This window comes from Syngnathus scovelli, chromosome 18 (assembly GCF_024217435.2).
Source record: "Syngnathus scovelli strain Florida chromosome 18, RoL_Ssco_1.2, whole genome shotgun sequence".
NCBI classification, from domain to species: Eukaryota; Metazoa; Chordata; class Actinopteri; order Syngnathiformes; family Syngnathidae; genus Syngnathus; species Syngnathus scovelli.
Window position 1 is genome coordinate 5,673,880 of NC_090864.1, and position 26,994 is coordinate 5,700,873.

At 51.4% G+C, this 26,994-nt stretch overlaps 3 protein-coding genes across 3 annotated transcripts in view; 1 reads left to right on the forward strand and 2 right to left on the reverse strand.

Annotated features, from left to right (window-relative positions):
- Positions 1-1,996: 1,996 nt before the first annotated feature.
- inhbaa (inhibin subunit beta Aa) lies at positions 1,997-7,645 on the forward strand. Its single transcript, XM_049750004.2, has 2 exons — positions 1,997-2,705; positions 5,113-7,645. The coding sequence occupies exons 1-2, from the start codon at positions 2,249-2,251 to the stop codon at positions 5,943-5,945; spliced, it is 1,290 nt and encodes a 429-aa protein (XP_049605961.1). The 5' UTR covers positions 1,997-2,248; the 3' UTR covers positions 5,946-7,645.
- Positions 7,646-11,098: 3,453 nt separating this feature from the next.
- Positions 11,099-21,470, reverse strand: sugct (succinyl-CoA:glutarate-CoA transferase). Its single transcript, XM_049750010.1, has 14 exons — positions 21,228-21,470; positions 20,725-20,776; positions 20,460-20,533; positions 20,254-20,339; positions 20,131-20,181; positions 19,829-19,949; positions 19,503-19,594; positions 19,292-19,435; positions 17,586-17,681; positions 17,419-17,490; positions 17,253-17,350; positions 17,041-17,143; positions 11,810-11,873; positions 11,099-11,466 (listed from the first exon to the last, which is right to left on the reverse strand). The coding sequence occupies exons 1-14, from the start codon at positions 21,466-21,468 to the stop codon at positions 11,303-11,305; spliced, it is 1,458 nt and encodes a 485-aa protein (XP_049605967.1). The 5' UTR covers positions 21,469-21,470; the 3' UTR covers positions 11,099-11,302.
- A 279-nt stretch (positions 21,471-21,749) lies between these two features.
- The window catches only part of LOC125986336 (melanoma receptor tyrosine-protein kinase), a 9,742-nt gene continuing 4,497 nt past the window's right edge, over positions 21,750-26,994 (reverse strand). Inside the window, exons 8-27 of the mRNA XM_049750008.2 lie at positions 26,988-26,994; positions 26,772-26,898; positions 26,577-26,650; positions 26,408-26,498; positions 26,132-26,331; positions 25,854-25,986; positions 25,696-25,786; positions 25,203-25,360; positions 25,068-25,100; positions 24,828-24,972; positions 24,560-24,682; positions 24,386-24,484; positions 23,762-23,947; positions 23,465-23,620; positions 23,299-23,374; positions 23,073-23,219; positions 22,891-22,988; positions 22,667-22,810; positions 22,500-22,590; positions 21,750-22,388 (exon numbers count right to left, since the gene is read on the reverse strand). The exon at positions 26,988-26,994 is cut by the window's right edge and continues 107 nt beyond it. Of these exons, the coding sequence (XP_049605965.1) occupies positions 22,066-22,388; positions 22,500-22,590; positions 22,667-22,810; positions 22,891-22,988; positions 23,073-23,219; positions 23,299-23,374; positions 23,465-23,620; positions 23,762-23,947; positions 24,386-24,484; positions 24,560-24,682; positions 24,828-24,972; positions 25,068-25,100; positions 25,203-25,360; positions 25,696-25,786; positions 25,854-25,986; positions 26,132-26,331; positions 26,408-26,498; positions 26,577-26,650; positions 26,772-26,898; positions 26,988-26,994 (2,502 nt within the window). The 3' untranslated portion in view covers positions 21,750-22,065. The remainder of the gene's footprint in view (positions 22,389-22,499; positions 22,591-22,666; positions 22,811-22,890; positions 22,989-23,072; positions 23,220-23,298; positions 23,375-23,464; positions 23,621-23,761; positions 23,948-24,385; positions 24,485-24,559; positions 24,683-24,827; positions 24,973-25,067; positions 25,101-25,202; positions 25,361-25,695; positions 25,787-25,853; positions 25,987-26,131; positions 26,332-26,407; positions 26,499-26,576; positions 26,651-26,771; positions 26,899-26,987) is intronic.

A 26,994-nucleotide genomic window follows, 5' to 3' on the forward strand; every position in this document is an offset into this window, starting at 1 on the left:
CTCAGCTACAAGCGGTCGCGCACCCACGCGCTCATCTACGCACAGACAAGTTCACACCTACGCAACACACACCAAGTGTGTTATTTAATAATTCCACACTGGCGTAGACGGGAAGAAGACGTCAGAATGTTGAGGAAAGAGACAATGTGAGGAGAATGTTTGTGTTTCAAATAACTTCAGCAAATGCTGAGTCAGCACGTGCGTGCGCACACACACACACACATACACACGCACACACACACACACACACACGCGCACACACACACACACACACACACACACAGACACAGACACGGTAGCCGTGTTAGGAGACGCCAGGGACGTGAACTTGATGGTGTGTCTAAGCTCCTCCTCCCCCTCTGGCTGTCTCCCATCATTTCCTGTTCCTGTTTGGACATCGGACATATGGCGCTCTGGCGAGGGCTCACTGAGATCACGGGCTTTCCCCCGACACACACACACACACACACACACACACATGCACACACACGCACATACACACACACACACGCACGCAGTGTTGTGAATGATTGCGGCCTTCCTCTGTCGCCAGGGCAACCAAGGACGTGCGGTGACATCAAGCGTCACTCGAGGAAGTCGCTCTATTTGCATGTTGGGAATCCCTTACAAGGCCCCGATATGGCACCCCCAAAAGTCAATCAACAGTCAAATATAGCCCAAGATGCACTTCATCCACACAGAAACACAATTTTCCATATTGTTTGATTTTGGGCAAATGAAAATCCATCCGATAAATTCAACAGTCAACAACAAATTGAAACAAAAAAGTCACCGAAAGGTCATTTTGGAGCTTGCGCCTTCTAGTGGAAGGCCACTGAATTGTTCCACCTGTCACAAGACCTCGCTGTCATGTACAGGTGATGATTATTTGACGTACCAACAAAAAAGTGAAAGACTGAATGGAGTTTTGGAGACGCCAACGTCCGTCACACGATGACTCGCTCTGCCAACGGTTGAGGAAAGCGTGCAGACGAGTGACGAGTCACACACTGATGATGTTACGCCGTAAACACGTCAGAACAGATGTGGGAGCCCTTTTCCTCTGAACTTCTCAGCAACGACGCTTCCTACTCATGCACGTACGCACGCACAAACAGGGAGGTGTTTTCCGGACATGCCGAGGACACATCACAAAGCGTCCAAAATAGAAAAGGTGGTCACAAAAACCACATCAAGCTACTCATCTCCATGTGGAGAAGCAGTGGCTCCGCTTGAAGGTCCTCTCAAATGTCTTCAGAACCACCCTTGTACCTCACCTTAGAACCTTCGAAAGGTCATTACAAAAATAGTCTGCAACCTTTGACAGGTCTTAGAACATCTGATGGGTTCTAATAACCACCCACGTCTTTAGAAACACCTTTGAGAACAACACAGTAAGGCCTGAGAAGCACTGCAGGATTTTGAAAATGGTGTTTGGAGAAGCAGCCAATGTTGTTGGAACCACTGCAGAAGCCCTTCAATGTGATGACAAAGTGACAATATTTTGGATGACCATTAGAAGCTGTGATGGAGGTGGCTCTAATGTCCCCGGGAATCCGTGAAAGGTTTTTGGAAGCAGCCTTGGACCTCGGCTAGCCTTCAGAGGGAAACCGGAGGCTGTGATGGATTCCAGCTCAGAAATGTCCAGGATCAGGACTCTCGGCAAAGAAGCTGCATCAGCAGAGGGCCCCAAAAAAAAAGTTGAGGTTGAGGGTGGGTGGCCGTCTGCCCTGACCGCATCATCTGGCACTGACGCAGACGGGAAAGATGACGTCTAAATCAATGCAGACGGACACTCACGGCAAGTCATGGGGAAGTTTAAAGTGGGGACCACCAGGTTGTGGTGGGCGGGGGAGAAGCTGGGAAAGAAGCAGAGAAGGTAAAAGTTGGATGAGCGTGAGTCACAAAGACAGCGAGAGTGAGAGCGAGCGGCGGGAGGGAGGGAGGGAGAGAGCGAGGGAGGGAGGGGGGAGTTTGGCGTCCAGGGACGAGCGCAGCGCGGCGCAGAAAGAGAGCGAGAGAGCAAGCGAGCGAGTGCAGTTCCGCCCACCCAGCTGAAAGCATTCAACTAGTGCGCCAAGGATCATTCAAGGATCACTCAGCCGGGAGCAAGCGGAGAGCCGCCAGAATCGCCGCAAAGGATCTCCGCCAGGATCGCAAGCGCCACAGGTTGACTCGCTTTCATCGCTCGTCTGTGCGCCTTTTTACAAACGGGACTAACTTGGAACCAAAAGTCGCCCCCTTCGCCATGTCCACGCTGACGGCGCTGAGCAGCGCCGTCCTGCTCCTGCTGCACGTGTGCCAGTCGTCTTCAGAGCCGGCCGAACCCGCCGGGCGCTGCCCCTCCTGTGCCCTGGCGGGCGTACATGGGAACCAGGGCGCCCAGGAAGAGGATGCGGCCCAGCGGGAGGTGGTGGAGGCAGTCAAGCGCCACATCCTCAACATGCTGCACCTACACGCCAGGCCCAACATCACCCGGCCCGTGCCCCGCGCCGCGCTCCTCAACGCTTTGCGCAAGCTGCACGTGGGTCGGGTGGCCGACGACGGCAGCGTGCACATAGAGGGGGAGTCCGAAGGGAGGGGCCGGGGGGGAGGCGGCGGCGGAGGGAGAGGAGGGGTCGCGACCCCGCCGGCCGCCGTCGCCCGAACCCACGACGACGACGATGAGCAAGACGCCACCGAGATCATTACCTTCGCCGAGCCCGGTGAGTGCGATGCCGTTGTTGCGAGCACACGCAAAGTGCATGCGGTGATTATACATCTGTTTGGGTTTCAACTTCTCTTGATGACAATTTTGAATGGATTCATTCAACTCATTCACTTCAAAAGAATCCAAGACATCCACATGGCAGTGAATGAGTTAAAATCTTTTTTTTTTTTTTTTGGGGCAGTATTCACGTTCAAACTGTGCATAATGTTAGGAATGTTACTAATGTTTTCGAACACTTTTAGTTCGTTGCTCCTCATTTTTTTATTTTGTCTCAGTTTTAATAAACACTTCGGCCTATTACACAACTATGGTGGTCATAATGTTGGTTGGTCATAGTTAGAGGAACAAGTATCGATCAATTTATGGACTACGAATGGATTAAAATTATTCAAATAAATGAGGTGTGGTGGTCCAGCTAGGTAAGTTTTTAGGTCGCAGGGGTCAACTCAAGGCCCGGGGGCCAAATACGGCCCACCACATCATTTTATGTGGCCAGCAAACACAAATTGCGCATCAAATTCGTGTCATTACTCGAATTGCAAATTGTCTTTACTTTTAATAATATCTTTTTTTTTTTTATATTTGACCAGTTTTTACTCGTCTGATTTGAAAATGAGTTATTTGTCAGTTTGTTTTGTAGCTTTTACTGTATATAATATGAGATGCTCATACATTTATTTGGGTTGACAGTCACAATGGCCCTCCGAAAGAAGCTATGACTACAATGCGGCCCGTGAAAAAAATGGGTTTGACACCCCTGGTTTAGGTGGTGTTAAAAGTTTGAAAAGCCGTCAATTATGTTCGATCATATCGCGTGGCCCAAAACGAGTGCAGATGACATCAGCGTATTGTAAACACGTCGCTTAGCGAGTGCGTCAAAGTAGCGCACGCGCGTGCCTACGCTCTCAAACGTGTGACGGGAAGTCATGTCGTCGTGCCCTCGGCGGCCGGCGGAGGGCGCCGGCCCAAACGCCACGGCGGCAGGCGGGGCCGGCGATCCGAAAATAGCTCCAGATCAAAAGTGTTGTTGTGCGCTCGAAGGCGACACCGTGAGAAGACGCAGCGGCCAGGACACTCGCGCCTTTGTTGCCGACAAGCCATGCGTTCAGCGACTCGCTAATTAATTGGACCGAGTGAGACGCCACCGCAAAGAAGACGTGGCGGAATTCTTGGCGGAGATGCCCGCGTCCTTTAGTAGAGCACACACAAAACCCCGGCGTGAGTGCGCGTGCGTGAGCATTTGGCTAATTGGACTTAATTGAACACATCATTAGCGACATTCCTCAGAGAACTTTCATGTGTCGGCCATGTTGGCGAAGTCTTTGTTGCTCCTCAGTCAGGATTCAAACTGCTGGGTGTGAAAGGCTGCGAGTCGCTCGTTCAAACAACATTGCTGTTCGTCTCAGCCAATCACACGCCACCTGTGGCAGGTGGGGTTGTGGCCGCTCAGGGCGTGGGGTCGCAACCACTGACTCATTCCCAAGCAGGCCTGCCACTACCCCGGGGCCAGTAGGTGGTCGAGCCCCCTTACAAAAGGGTGACCCCCTTCCAGCACTTCATTTGAAATTCCAAAAAGTACGTGGAAATTATTTTGGCAGTCGAGTTGGGTCGAACCCGTGATTGGCCAGTGACCAGTCCGGGATGCAGTGACCACCGGGATAGACGCCAACTTTGACTCGCACGATGAGGAAAGCCCTCGCATCGGCTCGATAGCGCGCCCGGTGTGGAGTGATGGGAGTGAGCAGAGCTGCGATTGGTGGGGGTGGGCGTGTCTGGCCATCTTGTTTTCTCTTCCTGTCTGGGAATAATCTCGTCTGCAAGCCAGCTTTGATCCGCCCGAATGGAAAAGCTGGGCCGGCGCAAAGAAGCCGCAGAGAGATGGATGTTTTTTTTCCTCCTGTCGTTTTTTTTTTTTTGCCTGCGACGACGGCGAGCGCGTTTGAGTCACTCGGCGTTCGGGACATTCCTCTCGCCAGAAGAACGACGGCTGGCGGCTTTTTATTTACCAGCTGTTTCACGTCCTTTTGCGTTTTTCAAACTGCTACGCGCGCACGCAGACTCACATGTGGTGCCAATAAGGCCGAGAGGGCGTGGACTCGGATGCACATGTTTGCGCGTCCTTTGAGCCTGACGCTCGTCAAGGAGGGAATACGCTAGCTGAGAATCAACAGGATGCTTTTCATGTGGTTGGCGTTCTCAGAGAGGAGGGAGAACAAACACTCGCAAGTGGATGGCTGCCACTCCAGAGAGAAAAAAAACAAACAAAAAAGCTCGCTATTCCTCTACTCATGTTGCACATTTTAACTTTTAAGGCGATGAATTTCGCGATGAGAGAGTATGCGTGTGAGTGTTGGGTTTCCATAGTTACCTGCTGCTGACCGTGTGCGTCTTGTGCATCTCAGGTGAGGCCCGGGACACGGTGACCTTTGTCCTGTCTAAAGACGACGGAGGTGGCGAAGTGTCTCTGGTGGAGCAGGCCAACGTGTGGCTTTTCCTACGATTGGCCAAGAACAACCGCAGCCGCGCCAAGGTGGCCGTCCGCCTGTTCCAGCAGGGTGCGCCCTCGTCTTCGCCACAGGATGACGTCTTGCTGGCAGAGAAGACGGTGGACACACGCCGCAGCGGCTGGCACACCTTCCCAGTTTCAGCGGCGGTCCAGGCGCTTCTGGAAGGCGGTGGTGGCGCGGTGCTCCGCGTCAGGGTGTCTTGCCCACTCTGCGCCGAGGTGGGCGCCACGCCCGTGCTGCTGTCCGGCAGCGGAGGCGGGTTACAGCAGCGCGCCAACCGGAAGGAGCCGTCCCAACGGGAGCAGTCGCACCGACCCTTCCTTATGGCGGCCGTGAGGCCGGAGGACTCGGGTGACTCTCGGCGCCGGCGCAAGCGAGGCCTGGAGTGCGACGGCAAAGTGCGGGTCTGCTGCAAGCGCCACTTCTACGTCAACTTCAAAGACATCGGCTGGAACGACTGGATCATCGCGCCGGGCGGCTACCATGCCAACTACTGCGAGGGCGAGTGCCCGCTGCACGTGGCAAGCATCACCGGCTCGGCACTCTCCTTCCATTCCAACGTCATCAGCCATTACCGCATGCGGGGCTACAGTCCCTTCCAGAACCTGCGCTCCTGCTGCGTGCCTACGCGGCTGCGGGCCATGTCCATGCTCTACTACAACGAGGAGCACAAGATCATCAAAAAGGACATCCACAACATGATCGTGGACGAGTGCGGATGCTCCTAGACGTTCACCGGGACGGCAGACGCGTCAGGCATCGTGTCGGGTGAAGAGGGGTGGTCACGTCCGTCCTCCGGGCACTTTCAGACAATAAGGAAGAAAAGAGATGAATATTAATATATTTTTGTTAAGAATGAAGTGGACGTGGCCTATTTGTGTGGCTGAGACCATGATGGCGGCGACAGCGGTGGCGGCGATAGCGGTGGCGGCGGCAGCGGCGGCAGGGCTGACACGCCACAAACTATGCAACTTGTTTGGGATACGTTCCACACTCACCTGCCATCGGGCAAAATCTGCCAAGAACAGTAAATTAAAAAAAAAATAATAAATTTGACCCCTCCCACATCTCCACATTCACATTTAAAATTATATTCACATTTCAATTTCCAGCCGTCATGAAATGAAAGATTTTCATAATGCAAAAAAAAAAGATGGCGCTCTTGCTTACAGCAACCGAGAGGCCGAGGGTGCTTGCTTCAAGATGTTTCATTGCCAGTCCCACTAAAGGATAGCGCCAAAAGTGAGTTCCACAATGTATTGTAACACCAAAATGTTCAACCAAACCAGCTAAGAATGAATGTCCGCTTGCGTAATAGCACAACTAAACAACACAAAAGGCTATAGACGGGCTAACGGTAGCTCCAGCGCCATGCTGGGCACCTTTTGGAAAAATGCGACACTACACTTGGGTTCAGACTCGCCCATCCCAAAAAAGTGCAACCTAGCGGACGCAAACATTGAACGGCGATAATTTGGGGTTTCACTCTGAGCAACTTCCACTTTTTCCTTTTGTTTGCTGAAACGCACCTGGATGAAAGATGGACACTCTCGCGAGTGTGTGCGTGTGTGTGTGTGTGTGTTGAGATTACTTGAATGAAACAAGTTGGCTTGGCTGCTGGAACCAAACACTTCTATGTTACCATGGTTACCATGTTTGACGTTTACTGTCACGAATATATGAATAATATTATTGTTTATGTTAATAATAATAATAATGATGCGTGTTATTTGCGAAATGTTTTTGCACTATAGCGAGACTCCAGGTCACAGGTTTGATCCCCGCCTTCAAACACATAAAACTTCTGCTGACATCACTGGCGACAACATTAGCGTAGCAACGAGCTAACCACAAGCTAGCTGTGCGTGAAACTATTTGATTGGTCAAATGTTCACCAGCTTGACTTTCCTTTCACTTTTAGCTCTTTTCAGACACCAAAGAGGCCCGTGTGCGTGTGTGTGTGTGTGCGTGCGTGTATATGTGTGTGTGCGAATACGCTGGAACGTTAGCTCAAGTTTTCTAAAATGTACATTTGCGTCCCCAAAAGACTGAGCAGTGTTGAGGTTCTACTCAGAAATTTCCCACAATGCTTTTCTCCTCCAAGTCAACGTGTTTCACAGGGAGGAAGGAAATGTTGTCATTTTCCAGCCTTTCACCAAAAACCTCTTGTTGTTCTGCGCTACTTTCGGACGCTTCCCAACGGCCCCAGCCACACGAAAAGAAACCAGAAAAAAAAATTAATAATACGGAGGAAAAACTGGTGTTGTTGACACTGAACACGAAAGACGAGGAATAAAAAAAAAGCCTATTTTTTATTCTGTAAATATGGAAATTGTGGCTTTGATGTACAAATGTGCTCGTGACATTTTCTGATCTAATTTATTGGACTTTTCTGCTTCCCATTAAAGTTTCAAACAACAAACGCAAACGTCTGAGTATGATTATGTCAAATGGAAACTTTTGGAGCAAGAAAGCCAAATGGAAGGTTTGACATGCGCGGAAAAAGAATATCATGCCTTTGATTCACGGCGTTCAAAGGCACCTTGTGGAGCTAAAAGTAGTGCTGCAGCGCACCATTATCTCAATCCATGTGTTAATTACAGTTTGATCTATACATCCGATTTGCTTGATTTGCATCCCTTCATTCGGAAACAGAACATGATGTCACAGTGCTAAAATGAACTGATTGAGATGAGTTAAAGCTCAAGTGAAGCGAACGATCGGAAACACGCCAATGAGGGCGTTGAAAGCGCCGCAAGATGTTCAAAGCAGAGCAGTCGGCGCCTCTTTTAAGCAGCTTGCGGCTCTTCGTAAGCCCAAAGTCAAACAACAACAACAGGCAGGCCGCTTGAGTGTCAGTCAGGGTTGTCAGCGGAGACGGACGGACGAGATGTTGCGGACGTGCGCGCGCATGTGTGTGCGCACGACGCCGGCACGTTGAATCTGTGTCGCTTTTTTAATTTCCTGTTCTGCTCATTTTACTCAGCTTGCTCAACATAGGATTAGCGCTTAATGGAGAAGGAAATGACACAAGTGCGTCAACACACACACACACACACGCACACACACTCACACACACACCCACGCACACACACACAGACATGACCTCTCATGGCTTTGTGCGTCCTCATTTGGCTCAAAAAACTTTCTCCTGTTCAACTTCTTGGGCAAAAGTGCCAGCGTCCGTCTGTGTGTGTGTGTGTGTGTGTGTGTGTGTGTGTGCGTGCGTGCGTGCGTCCGGGTCAGATGGTCCGTCTAGACAGGCCTGCTCGATGAGCAGAGCGCACGCTGGCGTCTAGTCAGTCGAGCAAAGCAGACCAGGGCGGCAACCCGTCTCACGCCGGCGCCCACGTGTCCGGTCGTCACGTGCGCGAGCTGACTCAGGGTGTGAATCACGGTTCGTGCGTGAGGCGCAAGGATGGGCATAACGTCAACAGATTGGACGCTTCGTTACATTTGGCTCTGTCCACTTGTCCTCAAGTGGCTTATCTTAGGATGAGCACGTCGAGACGGACAAGGGACTGGTCGCAAGTTGAGGCAAAGAAACGCTGCTTGAACATTTTCCCGTGTTCTTTTTCTCTTCTCTAATGACAGGAAGCGTCAGAAGCATCAACAAGGCGGAACCCCCCATTCGCCCCGTCCCTCCCCTGCCCAGAGCTCGTTCACAAGTCAACAAGTGTTCAGCGAACAGCAGCCAGGGCGGAGTTCCCTCCCAGGCTCGGCCGAGACCGATCCCCCGATTGCGCCACGAGGTTCCCCCAAAGTCGGCAGGAAGACGAGCCGGAGTTGCCGGCGCTTTTTCCCGCCGGCAGCGCTGAGTCACTCTGGCTGACCCGCCGGTGACTTGCGCGTCTGGGAAAGACATCGGAAACGCAAACAGCAAGTTGACAACAACTTTGGGAAGGTCCCCTTCACATCCCTGCATGTGTCTGTTAGCGTGCACTCAGGGCGGACACTGACGCACTCTAAAGTGGCCATTCCCACCAAAAGATGCATTTCTGCCCAATCTCAGCATGTGCTCTTTGATTAAAAGGCCAAACAATGGCCACGCCGCCCCCGACCCACTTGTACATTTTGGGAATTGCCTGCTCGATTACAGAACATGGGAGTGACGAATGGCGTCACGTGTTTTAGAACGTGGACGGACAAAGTAAACCAAGACCATGATTCACTCAGCCACGCTGAGCGCGCGCAGCTGTGTTATGACGGCACGCATCGTAAACACGCACGTAATGGGGATTTAAATTTTTATTTTTGAAAGGAAATAACTAATATGGGACAGCTACTTTTAAAAGACGGGAAGCGTCCAATTCTTCTTCTTTGTTGTTCATTTTCAAGCGTGCTCATCAGAGTTCGGCTCGAGGTCGGGCGGGGGTGCGTTGGGGCGAGGACAGGGTTGAATTGGCGCGAGAGACAACAAAGACGAGACGACAAATGAAGAGGCCCGGCGCAAAGCTAATTGTAGGGCTAAGCTAGAGACAAGAGGAGGTCACATGACGCAAAGAGCCACAAGAAGGCGGGCAGGCGGGGCGGGGCGGGGCTGGGCTGCCGTGACTGAACGAAGGGTGTGGTCTTTTCCTAACCGACCTTGTTAGGGCTCCAAAAAAACTGAACGAGTGACTCACCTTCAAAGTGAAAACGCTCTTTTTGTGGAAATCCTTCCTGAAGACACAAAATCAGAATGAATCAACCGTGTGAAAATAACAATCAATCATTTCGGATTGCAATCAACTCAAGTGGCGACCTGACATGTTTACGGTGACCGTGTGACTTTTGCAAAGCCAACAACTGTTGGATGCATCTTGTGATTTCTTGTGAGAAGACCCCGTCGCCATGGCAACCTGGAGTACACATCCTATCTGGACTGTGGTGCGTGTGTTTTGAGGTGTGTTTGAATGTGAAACGCAGCTGCTCCAGCTGCACGCCGCCTCCTTCCCTGCGGCCAACGCCAGGAAGTGTTTTCCAGAGAAACTCCCGCCGGACGTCATATGAGGGAGTCCCGGCCCCGCAGCCAGCATGCCCGCCTGAGTGCGTGCGAACCCGCCTTTGGCAGCAGCGCCGCGACTTGGCCGGCACCGACTTCCCTTATTGTCTCCGACATGAAAGCTGTCTCGAGGACTCGCAAAGGCCATCCATCAATCTAAGCAGGGCTGTCCAAAGCGCTTTTCGTCCGAGGGCCGCAAACGGAAAAATGGAAATGTGCAGCGCGTTGGTTTGCCACTCATAATATGTCGTTTCAAGAGCTCTTACTTTTGTCACGAGTGAGTTCTGGTACTTAAGTTCAGGGTGTGAGTACTGGATAGTGCAGTGGTGTCAAAAGCTTCAAATCATTTTTCTTTTTTTTTTTGGGATTTGATTTTTGTGAGTCTCTGAGTGGCTTTGCAGCTGCAGCTGCAAAGCCTTCAAAATAAAAGTATTATTGATGTCAGCGCGTCTGCGATCGGCATCAGGATGCAAAAAAACCCAAAAAAAAAACGTCTCCGGTTCCTGCACGCGCTCCAGATGTCAGACAGTCGGGGACACTTAAAGAGCTGATGACTTACGTACATCCGAAGGGGTCACGGATCAGCCATCCGGCCGCTCGGGCCTCGCTCGGGCCTCTGCGCCACGCCGCGCCTTCCGGGTCCTTGTCCGCGTCCTGGCGCTGTTGTGGCGGCTAGCGGAGTTATGGTTAGCGTTCAGCCTCCCGTCAGCATCATGGCAAATTAGCAACCATCTGGAGCAGATTACGCTTGTGTTTAAAAGAAGCCACTCACTTTTTCACAGCTTTCTCAGCAGCAAGTTGGAGCAGAAGGAAACGACTCTAGAAAGGGGAGGGGGGGGGGGGGGGGGTGAGGTCTGATTTTAGAAAATTAATTAAAGATATCAATCAATCAAGATATGACTTTCAATTTCTCAATTTTTTTTAATGATGTCATTCACAAGGCTGGAATAAAATAATCTTTCAAGACTCAAAAGTGCAGGTTGCTGTTTTCAAACATCGGCAGCAAAAAGGATCAAATTTTGAGTTTTTGTGGTTGATTACTTTCTGCCGCTTAAACGAATCTGGAGTTGTGCAATTTTTTTGGGCCTGCCGAGCAAGCCGTCAGCAAACCGAGTTCTGTGCCACGGCTCCCGACGCCAGCAGCTCGCTGATGACGTCATCAGTGTAGGCCAAGGCGTCTCGAAGCACCTGCACCGTGTGCTGGCCAATCACAGGCGGGGGCATAGGATCACCGTGGGAGAAGCCGCTGTAGCGAACCGCCGGACCTGAGCCGCAACGACATCGCGTGACAAGTCACGTGACGCGTATATCCGACTCTTCACGCCTGACATTTGAAAGCCATCTTGTTTTTTTGTTTTTTATTATTTGTGGCTTTTCTACAGTACGCCAGCTTGCCCGCCGTCTCAGTGGCGCCACCTTGAGACGGCGCCAAGCTCAACTGGAAGCTATGAAAACGCTAAGACCCCTGTAGCTCCTCCTAAATCATCATTGACACTGGGAATAAAAGAAATATTAAAGCGTAGCACTAATGAACTCAAATCTTTGCATGTGTGTGTGTGTGTGTGTGTGTGTGTGTGTGTGTGTGTGTGTGTGTGTGCGCGTACTAACCAGGCACAGTGATGCGTCCTGCAGTGGGATGTTCCATCTCCTGCATGAGCCCGTTGTGTTTCACCTGCACACACAAACACAAGTTAGAGCTGTCAATGATAGAATTTTGACTTCAGGACTGGAGGCGCTGAGCGAGAACCGGTCCCGAGTGGGGTCCGTCGTAAGCCGGACTGAGGGGCTGTCGTGTAAGAAAAGAAGATGAGTGACAGCTGGCGGGTGTCGAACGGGAGCGAGTCCAGATGTGTTGCAGATGTGCCAGAAGCAGCATTCACGTGCACGCAAGACGACAACAAAGTCCAAATGTTTTGGACACTCACACGAGCGGCTTATATTCCTAAGTGACTCACCAGCTTTAAGTGTGTGTGTGTCTGATTATATGCATATGTGTGTGTGTGTGTGTGTGTGTGTGTGTGTGTGTGCCACACTTGCTGCTTGTCATGCAGGGTATCATTACATCCATATGGCCGTCTCGCTCTCTCTCTCACACACGCACGCACACACACGCGCACACGCACACACCTTGTACTTCTCAAAGGCTTTCCAACTCGTCGTTCAAACAAGTCCAAAGTCATTGTGAAGGGGGCGAGATGTGTGTGACGTGCACATGAAGAGTCATCATCTTCTTCCAAAGGTGAAGATGATGACGAAAAGGACGAGAAGGACGAGGATGACGGCTGCACTTTACTTTTCCATCCATGGCTGCTCTCAGGCATGCATGACCGCCATTGTAGCGTGCGTATGTTAGCGACCGAGGCCAACTCCGTCAATGACTTCTTCACCTTCGTTTCTTTTCGCGCCTTCTCTTCCATTTCCCCCCCCACAACCCTTTGAAGCCAAGTGTGGCGGTCCATTAAGTCGACTAAGCAGCCCCCCCGGGAGCGTGCGGGCCTGCTGTTACATCACGTCAGCGCAACATCAAGGCGTGGGAGGGGAGGGGTGCGGGGGGGGGCGCGAGCGCGCAGCGACGAAGATCTGAGGTTGCCTGAACCTGCTGCTCTGGCTTTGACCTCGCCTATCAAAGCAGCTGCGCGTGTGCATGTGTTGCATAAAGCGCATGAATTATGCTCTTCATCACAGGACGGCTTTGGCTTGCCAAGCGGGACTTCCGGTCCCCCTCACCGCCGTCGCTTCTTCACCTCCGAGGTGAACCCTGACCTGCTCATCCAACATCCTCCCACCCGGCGTCTTCTGCTTCTCAACCGGTGGTTTCCTATCGGTGAGACCCATTTTTGGAAAAGTTAAGAACAAATCCAAGGATTTGTTCAAAAGGAGCCTTTGAAATCTCGCACGTGACCTTCGCCAGAGAGATTGCGGCTTGAAGCAATAAGCTTTGCGAGACGTTTGCAGAACGATGGAAAAGGACCAAAACCCCGATGCCCAACTAGACCGGTTCAGAATCACGCAAAACCTGGGCCAGCTTCCGGAACCGCTCAGATACTCCGACAGTGGCGCCGAGCCCGCCCGGATGCGGCGTGTCCTCACGGCGGTGTCGCGGGCGTCACGTGACGACGCCACCTTACAGCTTTGTTGCTATCGGGCTTAACGAGCGGCAGATGAGTCAAAAATAGAGACTCGGCTTTGTCTGCTGCTCTTTGTATTTCGGTATTTGAGCTCGTTAGCAGCTCCCGGTTACATAAAAACACCTTTCAAACTTCCAAAAATAATCCAAAGAGCCCGACCGCTTTTGTTTGCCACTCAGCCGTCCCGATGCCCGGCCGTCTGTTTGTGGTGTCACAATTTAATTGGAGCCTCCTCCCTCCTCCGCCATCTCCATGGGAAAGTATGCAGACACATTTTCATTTCATTACGTGCATTCCTGCGCGGCGCTCTCAAACGGAGGCCGAAGGTCCGATTCCCCTGAAGCTCGGACGGTTTTACTTGCGGCGGTCGGGGCCTCGTCAGGTCGCCTGAACGCTTCCCCGAGAAATCAAACTGGAATTTCTTTTCCGTTTGTTTTCCCGCTTTAAAGGCGCCTCCTTCAGGTTAGCGGCTGGCTAGAAAAGCGGGCAGACTCGATTTAACGATGGAGATAAGTAAGCGTGAAGGTCAACATGAACTGGCTCTGGAGCTTTTGCTTGGCCTGATCACGGCGCGTCTGCTTGTGTGATCAGATTTCGCCGACGGATGTTTTCCCCTCACAGAAAAAATGTCACGTTCAGGCATTTTTTGAAGGAAAACAAAAATGATCCTTCCAAATTTGTCACGGTGCTTCTGTGCTCGGCAGGTCAGCGGGAGTCACGGAGACATTGGCTTCTCGTTCCACCGCAGAAGCTCAAGAAAGATTCTTTGATTAGCATGTTAGCATCATGCTAATTTCAGGCAAGGAAGGATTTTTAATTGACGGCATGAGAAGGCAGGTGGCCTTTTGCCTGCAGATGATCCGAGGCCGCTATCGATGCTCCGTCGGCTGCTTTCCAACGAGTCATTATCTTCTTACATCACATCCTCCTCCGTCCGCACTGATTGGCAAGCGCACTCGCGCATGTCACCTAACTTGCGTGGCCTCACGGTGACCCGTAGCCACTTTGTGGATTCTGGCGGGCCGGGATCGCCATGGCAACTGATGGAGCGGGATCAGCCCCGTAAGCCTCTCATGTTTTCACTCGGCTCCAAACATGACGCTCGCCGTCCAGCTGTTGCAACACCTCGTCTCCGTCTTTGACCGTCAAGTCCGGCGCCCCCGAACGTTCGATGGCTCTCCTCAACTTTAAGTTTCACAAAAACAATCTAGATCCAGCTTTGCACTTTCTGCATAATCCACCCCTACATGACCCTTGACCTAGGAGGGCAAGCAAGTGCGGCATGTGGAGAAAAAGAGCAACAGGCGTCCTCTTTGGGAAAAGACGCCAAGATCAATCTTCTCCTAAAATAAACCCCGCGTGACGCAAGCGTTCCTGACGGAGCGCACGCTCATGAACACGTCAGTGTCAATGTTCTCCGAGGAGCTAATTGAAGTACGAGTGTCTTTGGAAATAAACACGCTGCCTCCAATTAGCGTGAAACGAGAACAGGTCGTTCAGGCCTCGGCGGAGAGCCAACAAGCCAAAAATGATTTGTTCCTGTTCCTGCAACGCCGATTGCCGACAGGTGAACAAACACACGTTCAGCTGACCATCAGCAGACAAGAAAGAGCTCCAGCGAAGACTTTCTTTTTTTTTCTTTTTCATAGCTGACAAAAAAATGTCCTATTGGGGAGATGGGAATGACGAATGATTGGGAACGTCGAGACCACATAATTCACTCTTCCTGCTGTCAAACAGCGAGCCGAGCAAAAATTGTTCACCTTGGTCTACGAGCTCCGTTGCGACCTCCGAACAAGATGTGAGTGGGGGCTGACGGTGTGAGGTCCCCGCGACCCAGGAACTCACTGGAAGCCACCATAGCAACATTTTACTGCAACTTCGCTTTATTTGACAGTTTCCAAACTGTAATAAAATTTATTTATAGCCGCCGTGTCCAAGCGAAGAGGAGCACACGGCTGTATTTCAAAGAGGAGGCGGAGCTTGTCGCAGGTTGAAGGGCCCAAAAAAAGGCATGAGGAGCACCGCCGGCCCTTGAGCAAGGCAGTCGGCGGTGCAGGCTGAGCAAAACCGCGTTGCTTGTTTAGCTGCGGCTGATTTACGTTCAACTTCCACTTCGGCGTTGTTTAGCTTTGGCCTCTGGGCGTCAGGATATGAGAGCCATATTTAGCTGCATATTTGAGGTGACAGCTACTGGATGGAGGGCTTGCGCTCGTAAAAGGGAGTCGCCGCCGCTGACCTTCAGGGAGACGAAAAGTGGAGGAGGCCAGCACGGACCCAATGTCGTCAAACTTGCAAGGTGAAGGGGAACGCGAAAGAATGTCCGACGTGACATCACTAGCATCAAGGCGGGGTTCTGATGAATTTGCCATTTGTGGAATATGAATCAAGCAGATTAGGCCATCTCTTTGAAAATTGAAAAAGTGCCCCCAGACTCATACGGCCGGCTGTAAATAAAGTCACCGAGGTCACAATCAGGCCCACGGCTAGCATTGGACTTTGAGCGTCGGCGCTCCAACACGCAAAGCTGAAGAAATGGAAAAAGAAAAGGTCTGACACAGAGAGGCGGATGAAAGCGAAGAAGAGGAAGCAGTGAGCGAGAAGGACGCGGCCAACAGTGACGCGAGGCCAGGACGCTCGCCAAATGACTTCCAGACTTTTCTTTGGGGCGGCCTCGTCCCCCCCCTTGACTGCCAGAAGCCTCTACGGCGCCGCCAAAACACACCAGACACACACACAGGCTGTATTGGGAATCCCTCCCTTCCTGTGCATCGAGTGACTTGTCCTTTTTGTAGTAGTGTTTGAATATAAATCAGAAGCAAGCAAAAAACAAAAGCGCTACAAAACCAAAAAGAAATTCCTGCCTTGCACCACGACGAAAAAATTCTTCCTTGATGTCTTTTTTTGCACACCTGACCGACGCTTTGGCTGAGACATCCCAAACAAAAGCAATCATGGCTTCGCAGCCTGTGAGACATGAGTCGGGGCACGAATTCCCTCCGAGGTGTGTCTCGATCCGCAAGGAGGGAAAAAAACAAACAAACAACAATGTCGTGATGGCGAAAACAAGTCGGCGCCTCTTGAGGCAGATGAGCTGCCGTGAGACACGCACACGCAGGCCGTCACACGCGCCCGCTGAATCATAGCCTCTATACGAGTACGCCGCCCGCCATGCCAGGTGGCGGCGGGAGCTGTTGTCCGCAAAAACGTTCGAGTCCAACTTGTGGCAAGTCTCACAACATTCCGGAACATTCTGGACACGCTCACATGTTGCTGACTAACATGTTAACATTAGCATGTTGTTTACTTTAACCTCTTCAACATGCCACACACACACACACACATATACATGCACACGCACACACACACACATATACATGCACACGCACACACGAGACACACACACACACACACAAGACACACACACACACACCAAATGTCCTGTTGCTTTGTTCTGCACATACATGGACGCACGCACACATACACGCACACACGCACACACACACACACACACACACACACGCACACACGGGCGATGAGTTTGTGTCGAGTGTGAAGTGACTCATGTGGATTTGCTCCCATTTGAAGGGAAAGTGGGAACACGCGCACGCGCACGCACACGCACTCACGCACACACACACACACACGCACACGCACACACACGCACACGCACACGCACACACACACTCACACGCACACGCAAGCCCTCACCTGCGGGTCAGAGAAGACCTCCCGGATGCTGTTGATCGGTCCAATGGGAACGCCCGAGCCTTCGAAGCGTCCCAGCCAATGTGTTGTGGTCTCTTGCAGAAACCTAAAAAAGGGGGCGGGGTCAGACTTGTGCAGCTAGCTTCAAGTTGGGCGCGGAACTTTTCATGTTAAAAAATGGGAACGAGCAAAGATGAGCGACGCGTAGCGCGTACCTCTGCGCCAGCGTGCGCACCAGCGCTTGACGGTTTTGGACTCGTAGCTTGTTGGTGGAGTATCGAGGCTGCTGGCTGAGTTCTGGGAGCCGTAGAACCTGGAGACACATCCACTGTGGTCATCACGACTACCAACGTCGTACATGTCGCCCGAGGGTCAACGTACGTGACAGAAGTTGACAAACTGCTGGTCGTTTCCCGCCGCTATCACCACGTGACCATCTTTGGTTTTGAAGGCCTAATGCACACACAGGAAGGTGACAATCTTGAAAAGTGGTTCACCAACATTTCGCTATCTCGCCAAAGAAAGACGGCGGAGGGGAGTTAGCTCACCTGGTAGGGGACGATGCTTTCGTGGGCCGTCCCCCAGCGCCTGGCCTCCTTCCCGCCATTCAAGAAGTTGGCGGCAACATGGCTGAGGCACGACACCTGCCACAAACAAGCACAAAAAGGCCTCAGCGCCTCATCCAAGACCAACAAATCCCGCCAGAGAGATTCGGGAGCCGGCGAGGCATGATGTGTGGGGGGGGGGGATCCTGTGACTTCATGATGGCGCGCGGTGGGAGCCTTTTGAGGATGTTGACATAAACGGTCTGGTTTGCATTTGCGGCCACTCGCGTTTCAAGTCTGCGCTCGCGTGGAAGCAAAAAAGAAGAGGAGAAAGAGGAAGACGAGGCCCGCGGCGTGCCAGCTGAGTGGACGCGACGCCACATGTGAGACAAACCGCTGCTTTGAGGCCGACATGAGAGCCGAGCCCGGCGCGGCAGCTTCTTTGCGGCAGCGCCGTCGGGATGACGAGCGTCACGCTGCCGCTTTGACACGGAGGGGGCGGGGTCTATCCCAGCTAACATTGGGCGCGAGCGAGATCAACAATGGTGCCAATCGGCTAAAGCCCAATTTCCAAAGTAAAGCTGGCCGGCTGAATATTTTGCAATAAATGCGCCTTTCATTTTCAAACTGTGACTATTTTAAATATGACTATTTTTCAAAAAGACAACTTTCTTCTGTTTTTTTTTTTTTTTTCCATCTCAACTATCTGTTATTGTACCATTATGACTTCATCTTCTGAGGCGACCTTTTCATTCCTGTGGCACATTGATTGAAGTGGTCTTAAATTGGCATTCTCAAGTTGGACATCCCTGATTTCGTGCCTCCCCACCGTGCAAGATGGTGGAAAAAATGTTCCACAACTCACTTAACCATAGTTACTTGTAAACCTATTATCATAGTTAATGAAAAATAAACAAAATAACAAAAGCTAACATTGATCCAATATTTGGTGATGAAATTTTTTTTTTTTTTTTAATGTCAAATAACTGAAACTTCAACAAAAACACTATAAAGGGTGAAATTAAAGTCCCAATGATCAATGATCATCGTCACACACACATCTGGGTGTGGTGAAATTTGTCCTCTGCATTTAACCCATCCCCATGTGATTTTAATCCATCCCCTGGGGGAGAGGGGAGCAGTGAGCAGCAGCGGTGCCGCGCTCGGGAATCATTTGGTGATCTAACCCCCCAATTCCAACCCTTAATGCTGAGTGCCAAGCAGGGAGGCAATGGGTCCCATTTTTATAGTCTTTGGTATGACCCGGCCGGGGTTTGAACCCACAACCTTCCAGTCTCAGGGCGGACACTCTACTACTAGGCCACTGAGCTTATCCTTTGTTCTAGTCTTTTAGGGCTGAGTATTGATTTGATTTATTTTTGTTTACAGCTCGGAAATCTAGCACGGTGGGGGGGTGCAACGGTCAGGGGTCAAACCTCAGAGGGGACGGCGTGCTGCCGGTGTGCAACATAAAACAGGTTTTTAAACGCAATGCTGTTGCACAAACGGCGACGCCACAAATCAAACGCACCCTGGGAGACGCAGGAGTCTGGGAAAGGAACGATAAGCCCTGATTTGTTTGGATGTGCAGCAAATATTGATCGGTGTGTTTAGACTCTCCCGAGCGCCGGTTTACACACGGAGCACTCTTGGGGAGTCGTCCATCACACACACACACACACACACACACACATACACACACGAGCTACCTGAGAGGATAGCAGGTCACAGTCAATGTGGGCGCCCCTCCCTGTGCGTTGGCGCTGCAGCAAGGCAGCCAGGACAGCGCCGTGCGCGTACAAACCGGTCGCCAGGTCAGTCATGGCTATGCCGGGCCGGACCGGATCGCCCTCCTGTTGGCGCAAAAGCAGCATGGTGGGACGTCTTGCTTGCGCACGGGCAAACGCAAGGGTGTCTGACCTCTGACCCTGTGATGTGCATCATCCCGGACAGGGCCGAGGCGATGGAGTCGTAGCCCGGCCTTTGATGGTGAGGACCCGTTTGCCCGTAACCTGCGCATAAGGAAGGTCACGCGGGGCGCCGTCTTCCAACCAATCCGAGTGAGGGTTGACATTTTGGACGTGGCTTTCCCCTCAACGTTTATGCTAATAAAGATGAAGCTAAAGAAAAGAGGGCCAGTCGCTGACGCCATCTGGTGGCGCTTCTCGGCAGTGGTGCCACATTTGCCTTTTTGTTGTCTCAGGCCTTTTTGACTGTTGTGTATGTGCAGTGACATTGACATGCACCTGAAATGGAGCAGTAGATGAGGGCCGGGTTCGGTCTGCTGAGCTGCTCGTATCCCAGACCCAAAGCAGAGAGTTTGCCCGGCACAAAGTTCTCCATCAGTACGTCACACATGCTCGACAGCTGACAGTAATGCAGGCAAACAAACAAGGTTAGCTAGCGTGTCGTCAACATGCTAGCGTTGTCAACATGTTGGCTTGTTATCAATGCACATCGACCATGTTTGAACAGTCGTGCGAGTTTTACTTAAACCATTTTAGAAAGGAGGTAGCAAAATGAATGCAAAAACGATGGCTGAACGGACCTGGTGGACGACATGCACTCCTCTGGGATGTTTGAGGTCAACAGCGATGCTCTGCGAGTGAAGAAGAAGAGATGAAGACTGGCAGATGGCCAATCCGGCAAGCCTGCTTCTTTGGGGTCCTACTTTTTTGTTGCGGTTGACGCTGAGGAAGTAGACACTCTCCGAACCCACAAAGGGAGGACCCCATGCTCGCGTATCGTCACCCGCATCTGGAGAGCGCCACACGCAACACTCTTCAACTTCGTGTGGAACAATTAATTGATTCAGCACATTTGTTTTCATTCATACTTGACAAATGATGCCCCGAGATGCTGGGCTGTGCGTGTCACCTGGTTTCTCCACTTTAATGACCTCGGCTCCAAGGTCTCCCAGCAGCATGGTGGCGAATGGGCCGGCCAGGACGCTGCAAACACACGACATATCATATCACAGGGGGCGCTTCATTTATGACATTGCTCATATACAACTTTGAAAATGTGTGGCTGTATTTCATAGAATTTTGATATTTAATTAGTCTTTTCAGTCGTGTGCATGCAGTTGACATTTGATTCTTCATTTTGCTCATTTAGGCCAGCAGGCTTGAACAACTATTACCGGGTCAGGTCCAACACTCTGACGCCGTCCAGTGGCCGCCGGTGGTCACCACCTGCAGACGAGTTGAGAACTTTATTAGACTTTTAGTTGCCAGACTTTAAACGGAATTCAACATCAAAAGTTCAGTATCAGGTCATAATGTGACGTTTTACGTTGTAATGTGAAAGAACGTGAATCAATTTGATGACCATAGCTTGCAATGTTGCAGTTTGAGTTTAAAAAGTAAAAGTAACTTTTCATTTGTCATGTTGATGGTAGTAATTTGACAGAACCGGAAAAACTCAGTGCTGCAGTGTTGTTAACTTGACACTCAGACCACGACACCTGCTTTCAATAACTAATCTCGATCCGTTTTAATGGGAGAGGTCAACAGAAAAAATAAAAGTTTCGCGCTTGTTTTGCGCAGGTCACTGTTGTCTTGTGGAGGTGCTCGTATTTTTGTTTCAACTCCCTCTAACCGAGCCGCGTTGACTGCAGCGTTAGCCACTTAGCTTTAGCGCTACCTGTTGCAGTTTGTGACAGCCGCCTTCCACCGGCCCAACTTTTGTCTCTTTTCCTCCCGAGTCGCAGCGACGCCAAAGCTGCTGAACAGACGCCCCGGAGGCCCTTCGACGACCAAACACACAACATTATTGCACCGGCTCGTTCGCCCGCGGCTAATGCTAACGTCAAGTTGACGTCGCCTCGGAATATTCGAGGTACTTCCGGGACATTTTTCCCCGTCTTGTGCCCGTTTACATCCATCCTTATGAAACAAATGCCTCCTTAAACTGGCTGGCCCGTTGCTGGGATACACCGACAAGCCCAGCATATTGAATGTGTCCAAAGTGCGCGAATTTTCTTCCCTCTCATTGAACCACTCACTCACTTTTTTATCATGAAAACAAATTGTGAAAAAAAAAAGAGATTGTTTATTTGACAGTAATTAATTGTGTTCCGGTTGTAAGAATAATATTAATGACTTTACCACGCCAGTCCGTAAATAGAGGCTCAATTGCGTCGGGTTTAAAAAAGAGGACTCTTCATTGATTGAACATTTTAAAACAACACATTTCACATGTTCTTCTTTCCAAACTTAACAATAATACATTTACATAAGTTAAAACTAAAAAGCTACACACTAAACCTAGTACATACAAAGAGCAATGGGTAGTCAACATTCAACAAACATGTTCAAACAACATGCGGGTGTGTGTGGCATGCACGGTCGTCAAGACTTAAATGAGTCTTCATCTTGTTTTTCTCCTTTTGTTCACAATAGTTCTGGAATGCTCTTCTGAAATTTAAAAATAAAATAAAACTTGCGAGCGCTCGAGTCAATATTTTGGTGTTCAGCGCTCCCTAGCAGGTGGACGTCTGCACAGCAGTGGCCAACCCCAGATACTCGTGGTTCTGAGCAGCCGGCACAAACAAAGCGTCGGGCGGTGTCGGCACTGGCAGGAAGTCAGCCTGGTAGTCGGGGTTGTCCAGGCTAGCGGCACGGGGCAGCGAATTTTGTGCCGTATTCAAGTATTCGGGTCCGTGTTGGACTCGGGGGCCGGCCTTAGTGTCCTCCTGTGAGAAATGAGCCCAGCCAGAGCCCCAAAATACGCTGGGATCTTCATAGTTTGGGTTGTGGAAGTCTGATCTCATGCCGCCGCCACCCTCACCCTGGTTCACGTAGTCTGCGGCAAACATTTTCAGACCATATTCACTTGTCATGCATTTAGTTTAAGTCAAAGTCAAGGCTTTTGCAAGTTTTAGCCAAGTACATACGCGTGTGTGTGTGTCTTTACCTTGTCCACCGAGGTGGTCTTTATCAAGCATATTTCCAGTGGGGTCGCTGATGTAGCGCATGGCGAGACTGTTGGCTCGCGCAGGATGAGCCTGGAGATGCAGAAAATGAGGTGTTGGAGCTGTATCACGGTGCCAAACGACCACCACCATATAGACGACTCTGTACCGCGGCGCCGCAGGGGGTCTCGCTATGGCCGCCGGGGCCTTTGAAGGGCAGTAGGTACTCCTCGGCGTCAACCATGTCGTCTGCGTCGTCCGAACTGAGCAGACGCGAGTAGAACCTGCTGTCGGACGGGCTGGGCGGCTCGCACTGCGGGCGCACACAAGCGTAGTCAGAACAAATTCAACTTGTATCGCTCTAGGCTAATGCTAATGCTACAGCTAACCTACCTGCAGTACCAGGTACCTGCTGGGATCCCGCGCCATCTTGGAAAAGTCCACAATGAGTTCCCGGAAGCTGGGCCGACTGGATGGGTCGATCATCCAACCTGTGATGCACATGCTGTCATGTTCCTGCTTACCAGTGTGGCAAGTAATCGAGTAGAAGTACTTTGTTGCTGGATTTCACTTACACTTGACCATGAGCATGTAGACGTCGATGGTACAGACGGGCGGCTGTGGCAGGCGCTCACCGCATTCCAGAAGCGACGCCACCTCGCCGGCCGGGATGCCGTCATATGGCTTGGACCCAAATGTCATCAGCTCCCACACGGTCACGCCTGTTAGGGCCGGGGGACTTGGTTGATTGACAGCTAGGGGCTTTTGAGAGGGGGAGGGGGGTGATGGAAGGCAACTCACCGTAACTCCAAACGTCACTCTTGTGCGTGTACGTCCACTGGAGGATGGACTCCAAGGCCATCCACTTGATGGGAACCTGAAGGAAAAGTAGTACCAAGTACAAAGACCAGCGAGACATCAGAGAAGCTGGTCGACCTGCTCAGGATTATAGCTTAGCATCACGCACCTTTCCTCCATCCGCGTGGTACTCTTTCTCGTCGGCCGTCAGAAGTTTGGCGAGACCGAAGTCTGTGATCTTGACGTGATTGGGCGTTTTCACCAACACGTTCCTGGCCGCCAGATCTCGATGCACCAGGTGGCGCTCTTCCAGGTAGCTCATTCCCTGCCAGAGGGAATTCCTCTGTCACCCGAGGAGGGCAGCGGCTGCGAGCGGCGGCTGCGAGCGGCGGCTGCGAGCGGCGGCTGCGAGCGGCGGCTGCGACCGGCGGCTGCGACCGGCGGCGCGGCTCTGCGACTGGCCTACCTTGGCGATCTGGACGCACCAGTTGAGCAGCCACTGCGCGCCCACGTGTTCCTGGTGCTGCCGCACGAAGTCCAGCAAGCAGCCGTACGCCATCAGCTGCGTCACCAGCTGCACAGACGACGTCAGGCAGATTCCCAACAGGCGGCATACATGGGGGTGGTCCACGCTGGCCATCACGTACGCTTCCTGCCGGCCAAACCACCACGTTAGACACTCACGTTTGCATGCTACGTGCCTACCGATTTACATCTTTGAACGTGTGGTGTGTCATTTAACAAAGTAGAAGAAGAGCGAGACGGAACAATGGCGGTCATTTCCATTTCAACAGGTTAAGTTGATTCTTAAGTTGACTGGATGGAATTTCAGACCCGCTGCTTGGTTACAGTTCATTTGATGCTACCAATGCGCAAGTTATTGATACACGTGATGAATTGACCAACATACAGTAGTTAATTTCCCCGAGATACCACAAGATGGCGCCAAAGCAATATTTGTATATTACACACGGGGGAGAAAAGAAAGACAAGGATGACAAAGATCCACCTACCCCTGCTGACTGGCTCATGGTATCATAGACTTTATCAAGTACATATGAGAAAGAAGACAAAAAAAACAAAAGCTTACATCCAGGATTTCCTTGTTGGCTTTTGGGGATGTAGCCTCTCTGAGAACTTTAATGGCCACTGGAATCTTCACGTTCTTGCCGTCAGGGATCCATACTCCCTGAAAGACAGCAACGCTCGCTTACTATCACTGGCAATACACAAAGTGCTAACCTGCAAAGTAGCCACGTGTTACTTTGAAGACGGTTCCGAAGGCTCCGGAGCCCAGAACCCGGATCTTCTTAAGCTCCGTCTCTTTCAGAATCCACAGCAGAGCCTGGTTAGGGGCCTGGCCGCTGGGGGTCAGTGGCTCCACTAGCTGCACACACACACACATTACAGCATTTTAGTGCCATTTGAAATTATGATTTTATTTTTTTCTTTGGTGCCAACTTTATGTCAAGTGGAGGAGTTTCATCTGGACAAAAGTAGTGCTCTGTCATCTTACAGCACTGCCAAAGTACCTCTCTCTCCTGCAGGAGGCGTCGCATGGTCCTCCTCCTCTTTATTTGGCGTCGCCGCAGCAAGACGAAGATGACCAATGATAAGATGACGACGAGCAGGAGCCCACTGACCACGCCCACCGCCAGTGTGGAGTGCCTGGCAGCGCTGATGGAGGACACAACACAGAAAAACACCTTGAAATTTTTCTACGAGGCACAAGTGCCGCAGGCGTGTCGAACATCATATGGTCACCACGTTACCCGGAGCATCCCGACAATCCTGGCCCCGTGCACCTGCGCACAAACACACAGAGGCCCGCAAACGTCATTTCATTTGTGATTCTGTCCAAGCGCTTTTGGAAAATGCCTTCCAAATGAAGTTTTCCCTCTGATTACCCCTCAGAGCAGTTCTGGTGGCACGACTGGCAGCGGGCTTGGGCGTCAGCGTATTTCCAGATGGTGATGTCGCCGTCCCCCATCACACCGTGAGGGCAGCGCGGCACGCAGTGGGGGCCATCTTGGACGTGAGCGCACTGAGAACATTGGTCGCGACCCTGCTCACACATCAGATGAAAATATTGCCTCCAAGTAAGCAAAAAGAAAAGGCAGACATTTTATTTAGGACTGACACATTATTTGCGAAAAAATATACTTTTATACTATACTTCTTTTTTTAAATTACCCATTTTTAATTTAATTTTTTTTTTTCTCCAAAGCTTTTTGGATTTTTGGGGTTATAATTTCCAAATAAATAAGAAAAAGGGCAGAAATTCTATTCAGAACTGACACATAAATACCCCTTTTTAATTAAAAGAAAAAAAAAAATCTCAAAGCTTTTCTGGATTTTATGGGGGAAAATCTAGCACAAGGTGAAGAGTGTGTGTGTGACCTGTCCGTGGCAGGTGGGCGCGCCCTGGGTGGGGAGACACTCGGGGTGACATTCCACACAGCTTTCGTTCAGCGCCAGCTCCCTGGGCTCCCTGCGGACACACGGTCACGTAAGCGTGGGTTTGACGGATGGCGGCGGGGGTAAAGGGGGCGTCCTACCCCTGCAGCAGATTGCATGAGGCCACACAGCGCCCCCTACGCTCAAAATGCCGGCATGATATGCACATGGTGGGGCCGGGCCCCCAGCAGCCTTCTTGGGAGCACTCTGGGTCGCACGTGTGGTTCTGTTCTTCTGCATGACAAGACAAGGATGCTCTATTCATCAAGGCCAGACTCATTCCTTCCTTCCTTCGCCGCCGTTTCCACCGGGCCTCTTTGCCCATCGCTGATTTTTAGATACCGGAGTCGTTAGCAAAATGAGGGGAACATGAACTCACGGCAGAGTTGCGGCGACGCCACATTCCTCACAGTGACCATTTGGTCTGGAGATCGGAAGAGGCGAGTCCACTGGTCGCTGCGTGTGTAGCAGAGCTGAGGGTTGTCCTTGAGCGTCACCTTTCCGGCGCTGACCTCCTTCAGGGAGCGCAGACCCAGCCAGCGGAGGTTGTGGGCCCTCACCACGGCCAAGCTGTGTTGACTGAGGACACACACGATGACAAAAACGGGCGTCGGCTGAGTTGCCACTTGCCGTCTCGGACGCGTTGGCTGCTTACGCTCGTGTGGTTCTGCCGCGGATGATCTCCAGGTTCTCGAAGACGGCGAGAGACGTCAGGTTCTCAGGCCACGCCTGGATCAGCAAAAATCCTGCAAAGGTCCAGCGACCATGCTAACGTGCTTTGGCAAACAAAGCAGTGAGACGGACCAATCGGGCTTTTCAGCTACCTGTGATTTCCTTGACAGTCCGGAAGTATTCCAGCTTGGCCGGGTCCATCGGCGGGATCTTGTAGTGGGCATCTCTGCAGGGACCAATCACAAAGCATTAAAAAGCATAACAATGGGGGACTGAAACCTAAGCAAAGCTAGCAAATGCTAACAGCTAATGCTAACAGATACGCCGCTATGTTGCCGCCAACGGACCCGGTGAAGGAGGTCTCGATGAGGAAGATGTCACCGTTGATCTTGGTGCAGTTCTGGAAGAACTCGATGTTGGAGGCGTTGATGGCAATGGTGTTGACCAGCGAGCCCACGCCCACGCCGTCGCAAGCTGCATGGCACAAGAGCGCATACACAATGTGGATGTGTGGTGAGAGGGCCCGCTCATATTCTTGCTTTTTTTTTTTATGCTTTTGCTACCTTTGGG